The 14,018-nt window shown below is 42.9% G+C and overlaps 2 protein-coding genes and 1 long non-coding RNA gene across 3 annotated transcripts; 2 read left to right on the forward strand and 1 right to left on the reverse strand.

Moving 5' to 3' along the window:
* Positions 1 to 2,229: 2,229 nt before the first annotated feature.
* LOC128881433 (uncharacterized) lies at positions 2,230 to 6,406 on the forward strand. The gene is made up of 5 exons (XR_008458068.1): positions 2,230 to 2,826; positions 2,976 to 3,132; positions 3,245 to 3,451; positions 3,530 to 6,037; positions 6,115 to 6,406. It is a non-coding gene; the product is annotated as an uncharacterized LOC128881433 (long non-coding RNA).
* Positions 6,407 to 8,238: 1,832 nt separating this feature from the next.
* Positions 8,239 to 11,397, reverse strand: LOC128881429 (integrator complex subunit 13). Its single transcript, XM_054132458.1, has 9 exons — positions 11,011 to 11,397; positions 10,836 to 10,910; positions 10,470 to 10,756; positions 10,304 to 10,394; positions 10,023 to 10,230; positions 9,569 to 9,948; positions 9,353 to 9,514; positions 8,939 to 9,270; positions 8,239 to 8,852 (listed from the first exon to the last, which is right to left on the reverse strand). The coding sequence occupies exons 1-9, from the start codon at positions 11,224 to 11,226 to the stop codon at positions 8,567 to 8,569; spliced, it is 2,037 nt and encodes a 678-aa protein (XP_053988433.1). The 5' UTR covers positions 11,227 to 11,397; the 3' UTR covers positions 8,239 to 8,566.
* Positions 11,398 to 11,767: 370 nt separating this feature from the next.
* LOC128880820 (40S ribosomal protein SA) lies at positions 11,768 to 13,932 on the forward strand. The gene is made up of 6 exons (XM_054131298.1): positions 11,768 to 11,921; positions 12,347 to 12,508; positions 12,577 to 12,782; positions 12,965 to 13,252; positions 13,476 to 13,697; positions 13,781 to 13,932. Exons 2-6 carry the CDS (start codon positions 12,376 to 12,378, stop codon positions 13,856 to 13,858), a joined length of 927 nt encoding a protein of 308 aa, XP_053987273.1. The 5' UTR covers positions 11,768 to 11,921; positions 12,347 to 12,375; the 3' UTR covers positions 13,859 to 13,932.
* The last annotated feature ends 86 nt before the right edge of the window (positions 13,933 to 14,018 follow it).

Consider the following 14,018-nt stretch of genomic DNA (forward strand, 5'->3'; position numbering starts at 1 on the left):
CCATTTTTATCTTTATTTTCTTCGAATCCGAGGAAAGATAGACACACACACACACACACGCACTGATTTCTAATCGGATTTTCAGATGAGAATATAAAACTACGAACTGATTCCACGCACACAAATACAACATTGGATACAGCGGTAGCCGTAACACGGGCTCAGAAACTGTGTACTCTCGACAGGAAGCCAAGATGACTCAACGACAGAGAAGTTTTTTTCGTGTCAGACTTGACGCTTCTGTTTCGGTCTACCAAATCCTAGATATGTCAACATCTCACACCTCGAGGAATGAAAGACGGAAGATGAACGAACAAAGCCCAATGTTTACATCATATCAACGAAACGACAACGTCGTTGTTCAACGTCGACCCTTTAAGCACTCGAGGCCTTTTTTTTCTATCTACCAGCAACTCGAGATGTTTCTTAACATTCTATTGCTACGAGTTCTAATCTAACGAGATTTTTTTAATAAGGTCACCTTTTATTGATACGTCGAGCTCCGAAGAAATGAAACGTAATGGTGACTGAGAGTCATCTCTCGAGTACAAAGGGTTAATACAGTATAGTTGTAGGTAAAAGTGGCAGTTGAGAATACGCAAGGATATTTATGGAATTTTTTAATTCGCGTATATTACCATTATCTGCCAATTCTCCCCAAAAATACATTTTTAATACCTCTTTAAAGAATTCTAAGTTTGGTCTATCGACGGATCAATTTGCTCTCGTTAAAATTAACTCCGATTGAAAATACCACAGATGTTAAGAAATTAAATCTCTCATAGGTATCTTATGCCATTTTAAAACTAATTATACATTCCGGACGTCACGGGTGATTTTAAGCTCGACCAGCGAACATTCCGAAGCTTGATATTTAGCCGATTCGATCGCATTATTAACGATCGCGTTATTAATTGCTCGGTCTTTGTTAAGTAAAAATAGTCGCAGAGAACTCCGAATGTATTAAATTTACAACCGTCGCGACCCGCGATACGAACGCATCGATTATTTTATAGGCTTTGTCCGAGGTTCAGCGTTACGGCAACGTAAACAGAGGACGAACAGACGACTTTTACGCGAGAAGAAATAGGGAATGTAAGTACTTTTTATCCCCCCCTTCGTTTAGCACCGTATAAAAAATGAAAGTGATCGATCTTATTTCGCGTCCGGCTTTTCGATCATTTTTAACGCGCATAAAAGTTCACCGAGCTGATTAATCGCTCCGTGATACGTAACACTTGCGAGCCTCGACATCGATGCTCTTTTATCGCCGAACCGAACAAAAAATTCAAATAAAAATGAGCGAAAACTTGTCGCGCATATTCCGAGGAGACGCGTAAATTCGAACGAATTAAAGGCAAACATAGTAACAGTTTCTTGTGTGCACATCTCCGCTTGGAAATTCGATCAAATGAAAGTCAATAAAAACAAGTTCGTTTCGATTGAATCGATGCAAGAAAACGAATTGCAAGTTTTCCACGCGTGTATCGCTGGCTCGGAAATCCAGTCGAACGAAAAACAATGAAAACAGATTGATTTTGTACGAATTATCTTGTTTTAGAGAGACGTTTACCTCCGAAAAGCTCGAATCTACCGTAGCGGGCGTTGTTGCCTTCCAGCTGGAAAGACACGGGTTCGATATGAAAGCATTCATGGATTCGGGGGCTAATGGCGATGCACGTTACCGTAATTACGTGACCATTAACCGTCACCGCAACGAACGGCGCGGAAATGAGCGGGCACGTGATTCGAAATTAATCGAACCTAAAAGGAGTAATTAAGGTTCTTGTTTCGGCCGACAACGGTCATCGATCGCGGCAGGATTCGAAGGCGACGGTTCAATTGAAATCATCGTAATTTATGAAATAATTGGCCGGTTGAGGGGACCATGCACTCGAATTACTCTCGGTAATTCTCAGCCGATTTCGATGATTTTTAAATACGTTGTAGAAATCGACATTTTGAACAACTTTTTCCTATACATACAACCATCGCTCGACCTCAGTTTCCGAGGTATTTGCAAAACTACTGCTTTTTGTAGGTTTTTGCTGCTACTGCAACGAATATTGCGTGTATAGGAAAAAGTTGTTCAAAATGTTAATTTCTACAACATATTTAAAAAGCATCGAAATCGGTGAGGATGTACCTGTTCTCTGTAATTACCTTACTCTCGAAGTAAAGACTAACGATAAGAGAATATTTGTTTAGTCACGCATGTATGTTTACATTAAAAATTTCCTTTGGAGTTCATTCTCAATGTAGAATTTGGTAAATCGACTGGCAAGCCCCCTTAATTAGGAAAGGATAACGCAGAACAGAGGTGGAAAATACTCGTGTAGGTTGTCGTTGACAGCCAACGATATTCAGTGACGTCGATGACGGTCGTGGAAATGACGAGGCTGATAATGATTGCCACGACGACGATGACACTTGGCCCCGCGAGCGTTTACGTAGACACGACATTCGGAACGCGCGTTCGTAATTAACGGAGCGTACATAGCGAGCGATTACTCGATAGATAAAGAAAAGTACAAGTTCGCGAGTTGTACAAACAAATTTTGTTCTACATTTTCCATCTGTTTCCTCGTTATACTGCGAATATTTAGCAACCGCGTTGCCGTCGGAGGAAATATCCTCTACGTAGCGTGAAATATGCGCCGTTCCTGGCAACCAACCGCGCCGCAAGGTTACTTGTTCCCTTAATTTTAGAAGCGTCGGTGAGGAACGCTCGAAGATGCTCGTCGCGACGAAAATAATAACGTAACGCGGCTGCGGGGGCGAGAATAAGAATCACGGACTTCCTTGGAGGATACGTTAGACCGACAGGTAAATTTAATAATCTATACTAACGTTATAAAGAGGAAAACTTGTTTATATACAGCTCTGGAACTGCCTCGATATTTATAAAAGAGCATTCGAAGACCCATCTTCGACCGATTCCCATTCGAACTCTCTCAACCGTGCCTTTCTTTCAGGACTTTCTACTTTTCCACCGACCAGTTTCCTCGAACGACAAGTAAATCGACTGTGGGATCGAAGGAACGCTGAAGCAGCTCGGGAACGAAGAAGGAGAAAGTCCGCGAGATCGGAGACCGTTTCACTTTCGCCTTGTTCGACGAGCACCGTTGGACGGTAATCAATTTCACGTATAATCGATCGATCGATCGATCGAATAACTCACCGTGTGGAAAGTCAGATTCCAATTGCGATTAACACGAATTCCATTTGAATGACCAAATTCCAGTTGGAGCCGCTCCGGATTGAAACACTCGGATGGTGGAGTATTTCGAAGGCAGACAATCCGAAAGCTGCCTTATCGCGCTAAGAGGACCGATGCTCGATGCCACGACAAGAGCAAACCAAGTTTGTACCGAAGTTTGGCCTTGTCACCTCTCTTCCATAGTCCGATCGCTACCTAGAGTCTAGGTCCTAGACGATCGCTACGAATTACGTAAGTATCGTATTCGGTGCGAACACCACCTACCATTAGTTCTTTAACGCAACCGTGACCATCGAACGCATCCCACAGGTAGGATGGCCCAAACGATCCACGAGCCCGTCCAAACTGGACCAAGTCGTTCCCGCGACGAGAAAAGACGCCGTACAGTGGACGTTTTCCATGGAATTGATCCCAAATCCATTAGACTGGAAAGGAACCCGGGTCGAAGGGCCGCGGGGTCATCGCGGTCGTTCCAGTGACCCAGTCAGCTCGGGCGCGACCTTCGAGGCGATGTGTTCACCCATTTAAACCATCCTCCTGTACTTTCTCCCCGTCTGCCGGATCGCTATTTCTCTCTTTCGCATCGCGAGAAGAATACACAAGGGCACGTAGCCGCGCATACATACGTATGGACGAACATGGCGAGCGACGACGAGGAGGGCATTAACAGTGCCGAGAGGAGGAGGCGAGGGTACGGAAAAGAGAATTCCGAACAGTGGTCGCTAGACGAAGATCGTCCAGGGTATGGGAAAGAGAGAAAGTGACGAGTGTACGTACGTAGGTTACACACCGACGCGACGGACAGAAAGGCGGGTAGGGACAGGGAAACGCGAACAGACGGAGAGGACCAGCGAACGGAACAGAGAACACCCGCCGGTCGAAAGACGAGGGAAGAGAGAAGTCTGGCAGTCAGGGCGGTAAACGAAGAGGGCCGACCGAGTGGGACAGGATGCAACAAAGCACCGACAGGTCGTGTGATACCCCGTTACGTCACAGACGGAACAACTGGTTGCCTCATGGGGAGTTTGAGGAGCTCTCTCGTGCACCAGCCGCGTTGGAGGTTGAAAGGGAGAGGAGACGATACCGGATGGGGGTATTCCCGGGTCCGCGGGCGCAGCGGGGGAATTCCGCGACCGTCGAGGGGGGAGGGTGATATATACAAAACACAAGGTCACGAGTACGGCTATAGGTATCTCTCTGTAAACACGCGGTGACGTAGCAAGCACGTGCTACGACGTTACCATGGCGGGGGCGAGTAGAGGGACACCCTCCACCCTCTGCACCCGCTCCTGCCGCTCTCTGTTCTTTCTTCTACTTTCAATTCCCCTACTGGCCGGCTTCTCTCGCGGCCACGCTCTTGCGAACTCTCCTCTCTCTCTCCTGCTTCCGTTCCAGTTTCTCCGAGCAAGGAACTTGGCTGTTTCAGTTCGCAGAAGAATTCACGTTTCCTCGCACGCATTCCGCTCCCGCAGGACCAACAGGAACGTTAACGAACGGAATATCGAAGCGTAATTGCACCCTTAGAGCTTGACGCGTCGCCGTCAGCGCTCGTCCGATGGTTCTCCATCGCGCGATCTATTATTCAAGAGAACGTTACGCGACTCTAGCGCGGCGAACAACCTTCCGCGGAACGGCGGATCTTCGATCCGGGTATGACGCGCGAAATTCCGATTAATCCACATGGAACGACGAGCAATCCGGAGTGCAATGGTCGATGTTCCGTTCTATCAAACGGAGGTCGAACGGAGGGCGAGGCAGGACTGACTGGTCACCTGGGGTTCAGGGGCTGCTCGCTCGACGCTTTCGGATAGATTACGGAGCATGATTATAGTTCTTTTGCATAGTTTTTGCATCCGGTCACCCGGGTTTAATTGTAAGACCGGGAGGGACAGTCACCCGGCCATTGATTCTTCCCGCGTCTCGCTAGGTCCTCGCTTTCTTTTGGCCCGGGCATATCCTTAACGAGGACGTCGCTACTTCACGAGAGGGGTCATACTATAATACTTATGCCTACAGAGCATAATTATACCACCTATATTTCTCTATTTCTCAAAATAATAATATTCTATGCTATCGCTTGGTTGTTGTAGGTACATACATAATCGTAGGACAGCGTCAGAGGATCGTGGCCCTGTGAGAAAGCTCTCTCACGAAGAGCGATTCGGTTCACTGAATGTTTCAAGCTACGTCCTAACGTATTCCATCGAGGGAAGCGTCCACAGGAGTCGCTTTCCTGCTGCGTTCCCCGAGGGTCAGGGCCCTGTCCCTTTGTCGCCCCTTTTCAATGCTGCGCCTGCCTGGCTCTGCAGCTGCTCTTCTCTCTCTCTCTCTCTCTCACACGCACACACACACACTCTAAAAGAGACGTTTTTCAAAGTCCCCTCCGCGCTAACGATCGCCCGGTCTCTTCCTATCCCTTCCTGTGACGCGAAACGCGAGGGTCGAAAATCCCACTGGGAGATTATTTTTCCCTTTCCACCCTCCTGGCATCCGCGCCCCACGTTCCTCTGACCTGGCCTCTCCGCCAAGGAATATTACGTCCCGGGACGCGGTTCCCGGGTGGAAAGAGGAAACTTCTGCCCCTTTCCGACTTTATCGCCCCGCTCGCAGCAAAATTCCCGCCGCGTGCCACGATCTAACGACGATCTCTCCGTTTTCTCGCCGGCGCCGTTTCGCGAGTTAACGTTGCGTTTTCGTCCTTTAATGGAATATCTCAAGCATCGCGCGGCCCGAGAAAGACTCCGCAAACTTTCATTTACGTATATCCGACGACGTTTTACTCGATGCTGAAGAAGAATTTATCGTCATTCCGCGAAGGTAATTGTTTATCTTTTTTTTTTAACGACTTTGACCGATTAGGCGAAGTAACGATGCACGGCGTTATTGCTTTCTAGGTACACATCGACAGGCAACGTAGAGTGGATATCGATCTGTGCCTGAGAAGCCGACGTGCTCCGTTTCCTGGCCGTCTATAATTCATCATCGTTCCGCTTCCTGGTCTTTGTGCCTTCTGGACAAAGTCGAAGGCGTCGTTCGCCTGGAAACGCGTCGGTCGACTTCGGAATAAAACTATCGGATATGGGAGGACATCCTAAGTTTGGCGAGCTTTATTAGCGGTTATACAAGATATACTTATGATAGTACACATTTTCTTTTTTTTTTTTAATACACGCGAAGGAGCAAATTAACGCTAAACCTATCGATATTTGTATCCAGCCCTGTCGCGATCGATCAAATGACTGGTCTTAATACTGCTTATACCGTAGTGTATGTATTGTACATTAGTGTACAATACAATTTATCGTAGAAAAATTTGAAAACGGCGATTCTAACGGTTATCGGAGGTTGAATCTCCGAGGTTTAGCGTTAACAGTGAAAAATCCGTCCTTTGTGTCTAATTTCGAGAACCACCCTCTGTAACGTTCGGCCAGCGTGCATCGATAATCGGCGAGTGACGTTAATGATTATCAGCCGAACTGCAGCCGGGTCGTGTTTCTCTTTTTCGCTCGCTCGTTCAGTGACCCTTTGTCAGGATCGATATTCCGGGTAGATAGGCGAGATAAATTATAAACGGCGGACTCTTCTTCGTACCACCACCTGCACACACACAGCTGTGGAGCCTCCCCGATCAATATTTCTAATTTACTTTTCCAGGGCTATGACGCCGCTACCAATTTTCCCAACAAACACGTTAAGCAACAGAGACGGGCCGAGGCCTCTGTTCGATACCTATGTTTCTAATAACCGGTTCTAAAAATCTGCGAAAAATTTAGGATATAGTCTCGATTTGTCCCTTTTGCGAAGCAACTTTTCAAAATATTCTTAAAAATACTGTCATTTTTAAAACGGATCGAAAACGTTTATTTCGAGATTACCCGTGCGTTACTAAAGAGTAGACTACTGGCACGAGCTTTTACACGAGAATGTAATCCGCGTACAACTATCGTTTAACGATACGGAGAATGTATGTATAATAATTATCGAGACCCGACTATTTTTGTGTCCGATTTCCTGCGGAATGAGCCTAACGCGACTAAGCATTGTCGCCTACATCGAGGATCGCCTCTCAAGTGCAAAGACGAACCTTTCCTTTGCGAGCGTTTGAATGGTACCACGACTGCGTGGACCAGAGACGTCGACATCGCGGCGCAAACTGGCCGTAGCAAGGAACAGAGCAAACCAAACGGAACAAACAATGTGCACGTGTGCATTTCACGTGACACGCAGCCCACGGTCACACCGAGCTCCGTCCGTGGCTGTACACACGTGTATCGAGAGACCTGTATATGCAGATACGTGCGTGCACGTGTTGCGTGTGTGTGTGCGAATGTGTACGTATGTACACCATTGACCGGGATATCGTCTGTCTCGGGATGAATGAACCATTACGTCACGCACTTGTACTCTCCGAATCCCCTTCCGCCTCCGCGTCCCTCTGTACTTCACGGCGTCTGTCGATTCCGTCTCTCCGTCTCTCTTTTCTACGGGCTCGAACCGTGCTCGCGTTATATTATATGCGAGGCATACCTTCCTTCCTCCTTCCTTCCATCGATTAGCGGCGGAATTCCAACCGGCCATGGTAGGGGAGTCGATAGGACTATAGTTTCGATGGAGGTCAACGTATCGCGGTGGCTCAGACGCCCGGCAGACGTGTCTGCTGGTCTCTGTTGTAAAACGACGTGGGACGAGAAAGGCGCGGGCACGGGAGAACCTCTGGGGATCGCTTTCGTTGCACCACTGATACACTTTCGCGTTAAGGTCGTATCGTCGGATACGCGGAGCTACGAGGCCTCGCGAAACGCTTATCTTATCTACCGAGAAGCTCGTGAAAATGAAATTTCAAAAATTTCCAACAACTTATGTCTAATAACTTAAGTTGCTTACGTTATGTCTAATATCTTCGGGGTCACTGTACCATATGAAATGTCAAACGAGTACATATCGATACAGTTGATCGCGTTGTTCGGAATAATTATTTTAAATTATTAAAAGAACGCAGTCGCATCTTCAACCTTCGATGTATTTTTATTACAAAGATATGTTCTCATGGAAACAGTAAAATTACATATATTATCGATTCCTTAAAACTAATGATCCTTTCGCGCTGTCTGATTGCACGTACACACAACTGACGGAATACTCTTGATCGGTAAAGACTTTACGAATAATGTCTGTTTGAGAAGCGAACTTTCTTTTACTTAAATGAATCGTGATACATCATCCACTAACGATGTAAGCTAACGTGTGGTAATTAATGTAATTATGGCAAAAGTCACGTTTAGTTTATAGCCTGATTAAAACTGTACCCTTGGATTTATGTATTGAAAACGATAAGAACCATCTGAATCAACCCTCTAGAATAGGTTCGCGGGGCTCTCGGCCAACCTCTTTTAAATTGGGATATAGCTTAGCTTTAGGACCGTCGCTGTTAACTCTTCCGTGGAAGTCTGGCTTCTTTTCTTTAGGGGCGCTTCGTTGTAGCCAAACGTCCAACAGACTTTTAGGAGAATAAATGTTACCCTTCAGGAGTTGCTTCCCGAGAGATATCGACGTGCTAGGTGGTGGCGACATCGGCGAATCGGTTGTTGCTCTTATTACGCTTGCACGGGCGGTTCCATCTTCTTTTCCAAAACTGTATAAAAACAAACGCGAGATCGATACAAAAGCAAATACTTTTATCCAGAGAAATAAAGTCTTCTTAAGACGTCCGATATTTACCCGTCCAATTCGCGCAATGCCTGGTCCAATTCGACCTTATCCTTATCGTCTTTACTCCGTACTTCGAGAAGGCAAGTCAAAACTTCGGAATGCGCGGCAGAATTATTAGCGTGTTGCTTGAGAAACGTTTCCAGCTCTCCCCACAAAAGTCTATAGTGTTCTTCTCTCCGTACACCACCTTTACCACCACGCCCCCCGCCGATACTTGGCAAAGGTAACGTTTCATGTTTTGCTTCCAGTTGCAATAAACTGAAGATCACTTGCTTACACTGGACGACCTCCTCAGCTGTGAGTTCCTCCTTTACCATTAAATCTGGCAGTGGATCTATTAACTTTGATACATTTTTGTTAATTGTTACGGACGCAATGAAATACGATAGTTACAGTTGAGTTCGATTCATTTGGAATCTCTACCTGTTTTAAATTAAACATAAGAGTACTAGAAATAGTAATTGGCCAATATTTGGTGTGTCTTTCCAATCTCGATCTCATCTTTTCCGCTGGACCTTCGCTGTTAACGTTTGTACTTCGTTTCAAAGGCACCAGTACATTGTTTCGCATCAGTCTTCCAAAATCCTGTAATAAGCAACGAGTTGCATATGCGCGATACTTCCGGTTTGACATACTCACAGTTATTCTGTAATCGGTGACGCGTCCACCGCATCCTTCGCTGATAGAAGGTGGATCTTCCAATACACTTCTAGCGGTAGATAGCGTATGTATAAAAATTTCTCCGCCATGCGCGGCAAGTAGATGAGAAATAGTCTTTCCTCCGCTTCTTCTGGCCATTTCGAGCATTACCGACCTACCGTTCAACAGAAAATTAATCAAACAAGACGAAGGTCTACTATTTACATCTACCGGCGTGATCCTGTGCATAGCTGTGCAATTTTGCATTTCGGCTGCGCTACATCCTCGTGGTGTACACCATTTCAAAGTTACCGTTTCATACTCTGAACCCTCCTCGAATCTTCTGAATGTCTTTATCAAAGCTGAATCTTGCGGGTTTCCTAAAAGATATTCCCGCATTTCGATGTAATTTCAAGTGTAGCAATTTCCACTCTTTAACTGCATGCTCGTGTACCTTTTAGAATTGCCGAATGCGCAGCTGACGAGTGAAATATCTCAACGTCGTAATTCGCAGAGGAACTAGCATTCTGTTCTTCCTTCATCGGTATACCAGTTACCGTTGTACTTGCCAGATCGTAATGGGACAAGATTAAATGGGATAATTTTGAATGTAAAGCAGGTGCCTTAATGGAGTGTACTTCTACCGTTAACAGCGGTGAGACCTAAGATAAAGTATTATACGTTGTTTTTTCCACAAGTTAAATAAACATCGCGATACAAAGAAACGTAAAATACCTCTCGTGGCCCCTGACTTGTAACTTGCGATTCGATATTGTTAGGAAAGATGTTCAGTATAACTAGGTGACAATAATCCACAGGCATTAAACTGAAATAGAAGATATAAATACATTACAAACTTAATACTCATATGCTTCTAACAATTATATGCAAAGATATTTACTGATCCGAAGCTAATGCAGTTTTATTCTCTTGAGCTAATTCGTTCAAAAATATATTTTCCAAGCTTTTCATATTGCTATTATCTCGTGCACTGGTGATGCATATTACTCTGCCTCTGTTAACAAGTTTACTAGTATTCTCATTTAACGATGTTCTCTTCTCGTGCTGAATTTCTGAACATTCGTTCAATGTCTCGATAGCCACTCTTAATCCATGTATCACCGAATAATCCTCTCCAGGTTCTGGAGCCTTTGTCGGTACTCCCAAAATGGCTGTGCCATTCATTATCTAAAATCAGAAATCGGTCTCGATGAGAAATATTATTTTCCAACAAAAAAATATGAAACAAAATGCTCCTAAACCTTACATGGTTTAAATTCTGCTGCGATGGACTCCATGAGTTTAATACGTATGCTGCACGATCGGTCACCACAAATCTTATCTGCGGATAATATCGATATTAAAAGTATTTATTTTGAAATCATATTAATCTTTTTTTAAGAAAAAACAATAACTAAAGATAACTAAACTTAATAATATACCAATTTTCCAGCTGGAAAAAGGTCCCATACTATACGGCAATATTCCAGGGAAGCCTCTACGCTGGTAGTCCACAAAGATTTACAAACAGGTGCCAAAGGAATTAAATTTTGACCCCGACTTTTCAGAAAATCAAATTCCAAAGGACATTCGGTTGATATGCCAAAGTATGGTGTGTGATCCAAAACGAAAATAGTCTTATGATTTGCCGGATACATTCTTGTATAACATATTTTAAGAAACCGACGTTTATTTTTTAATATAATATGTCGCAATCTATTTATCGCACATTTCTGTAAAGAAGAATAATGCTTCGCACGGTCCACATGTTATAGGTTAGGATTCAAGATGCTTCGACATCGGAATAATACGTTTCTAAAGTTATGGAAATTCTTTGATAACGCGTAACGAATTATACAAGAATATTATCGTATTTTCGTATTTCTCTAAAAGTATATTGTCTTATTGCTAATAAATGTTACTCAAATTTTAACGTTATCGCTGTAGATTTCATAACTTATTCATTTTATGGCATTAACGAATGCTTTTATTATTTACATAAAAAAGATTAATTAATATATTATATAAAGAATATCGCTGATACTTTATTCAGTTTAATTTAAAGTTATCTGTATTACTTTCTAATCGTATTCAAAATTCCCGGAAAATTTCGACACACTTCCGCTACTTTAATCGTTTCATTCCTAAATACGAATGATTTACAGTATTTTCATTAATTTCCATTGTACTTGTCATATAATATATATTTAAAACTGTCTACTTTCAGTTTAACGATATCGAGAATATTTTTTACAATATAAATATTATTCCAGCAGCATCTACGCAACGTTGCGTACTTATATGCATACACAACTTCCTTTCCGCTTGGAAGTCTCCTAGTGGCATTGATAACGTGAGTTCGTGTATTACAATTCTTTATTTATAATATTTATTTCTTCGTACAGTAAAGGAGATTATTAATTAAATAACAAAGATTATTCTGGGCATGCGATTTATATAAAAATCTCTACAAAGAACCAAATAGTTTTGAGAAATTTGTTTGATCGAATTAGTCCACGCACGTGGTACTTTTTAACAAAATTTTAATTATGGTAACGTTAATTGAATATCGTAGGTCATCAATTTCTTAAGCATTATACGCACTTAACCGTTTGCATTTTGTTATACAGCTTGAAAATTGTATTGTTCTTAGTGGAACTTGCCGTTTATTTTAGGTTATAAAGCAAGGTTATGTGTGACCAGTTTGTCGTTCAAGCGAATTTTTTTTTTTAAATAACACCAACTTGATACGATATTGTATTTAGTATTTATGTTTAGGTTACTCGTAAGTTAACCACAACGTTAAGATGTCAGGAGGTCTGGACGTATTGTCCCTCAAAGAGGACGACGTTACCAAAATGTTGGCCGCATTTACACATTTAGGTGCAGAAAATGTTAATTTCCAAATGGAACAATACGTCTACAAGAAGAAAAATGACGGTAAATATGATCTTAATTCAAACATTTCGGTATTAGAAACATATGACATCCTACTTCTAAAAATTTAGGTGTGAGCATCATCAATCTACGTCACACATGGGAAAAACTTTTGCTGGCGGCACGTGCAATTGTCGCTATCGAACATCCTAGCGAAGTTTTTGTCATCAGTTGCCGTCAAACCGGTCAGAGGGCTGTTCTTAAATTTGCACAGCATACTGGTGCTACACCTATTGCTGGTCGTTTTACACCTGGTGCCTTCACTAATCAAATTCAGGTTATGTTCGCTACAATCAAAATTATATACTTTTCATTTTTATACTCAATGATGAAAGACCATTTCCATAATTTATATTTGTTGACTTACTTTGGCTTAATCTTTTCTGATTTCATTCTACAATGTAGCAGATATTTTCGCGCGTTACAAAGTTCCTACAAATTACTTTTAATTATTTGCAGTCTGCTTTCCGAGAGCCACGTCTGTTGATCGTTACCGATCCATCTACCGATCATCAACCTATCACCGAGGCCAGTTACGTGAACATTCCAGTTATTGCTTTCTGTAACACCGACTCGCCTCTTCGTTTTGTTGACATTGCCATTCCTTGTAACACGAAGAGTCTTCATTGCGTCGGTCTCATGTGGTGGTTATTAGCGAGAGAAGTACTTCGATTAAGGGGTTCCATCGCTCGTGAAAGTAAATGGGACGTCGTTGTCGATTTATTCTTCTATAGAGATCCCGAAGAGGTTTGTAGTATAAGTATAAAATTAATCAAATTCGTTCTATGTTTATTTTATATATCTTTCATTTTCTACGTTTATTTTCTACGTGATGAGAAAATAGTAAGCAGAAAAATATTTGTTGACTTTATTTAATTATGGCTTAATCTTTGCTGAAACTGTTCTTAAAATGTATTTAAGTATATTTTAACATCTTCAGTTATAATATACATTCGTTGTGTTTTCACAGGCTGAAAAGGAAGAACAAGCAGCTAAGGAAATTGCGCCAGCTAAAGAGTTTACAGGGCCGGTTGAAGTTCCAACTACTACGGATCCTGGTTGGGTTAACGATGTTGAGGCGGCAGTTACTACTGAAAATTGGGCAGATGATGTAGCACCGCCAACTACAGCCGCTGTTCCAGCTGCGGGTGCTGCTCCGGCTTTCCAAGCAAGCGGAGACTGGGCTGCTCAAGTAAACATGAATTCCATATCTATTTAGCATTAAACTAACTAGTACTTGAAATTATTAACTATTTTTTTATTTCGTCTGCATAGCCATCAGAAGATTGGACTGCAACTGCGCCGGCTACTACAAACCAAAGCTGGGGAGGTGCCACAACAGAAAATTGGTAACTTAATTCTCTTTGAGAATTTTGATACAATGACACACCTTGTACGGCGAAATTAATAAAATGATTGAAAACCTATACTCTCCTTTGCTCTAACAGTTAAGTAACGTATGACTATGATCATAATTTTTGACAGCCATCTTGGAACGAGAATGATTTTTAGT

The sequence above is a fragment of the Hylaeus volcanicus genome, chromosome 8, assembly GCF_026283585.1.
Source record: "Hylaeus volcanicus isolate JK05 chromosome 8, UHH_iyHylVolc1.0_haploid, whole genome shotgun sequence".
NCBI lineage: Eukaryota > Metazoa > Arthropoda > Insecta > Hymenoptera > Colletidae > Hylaeus > Hylaeus volcanicus.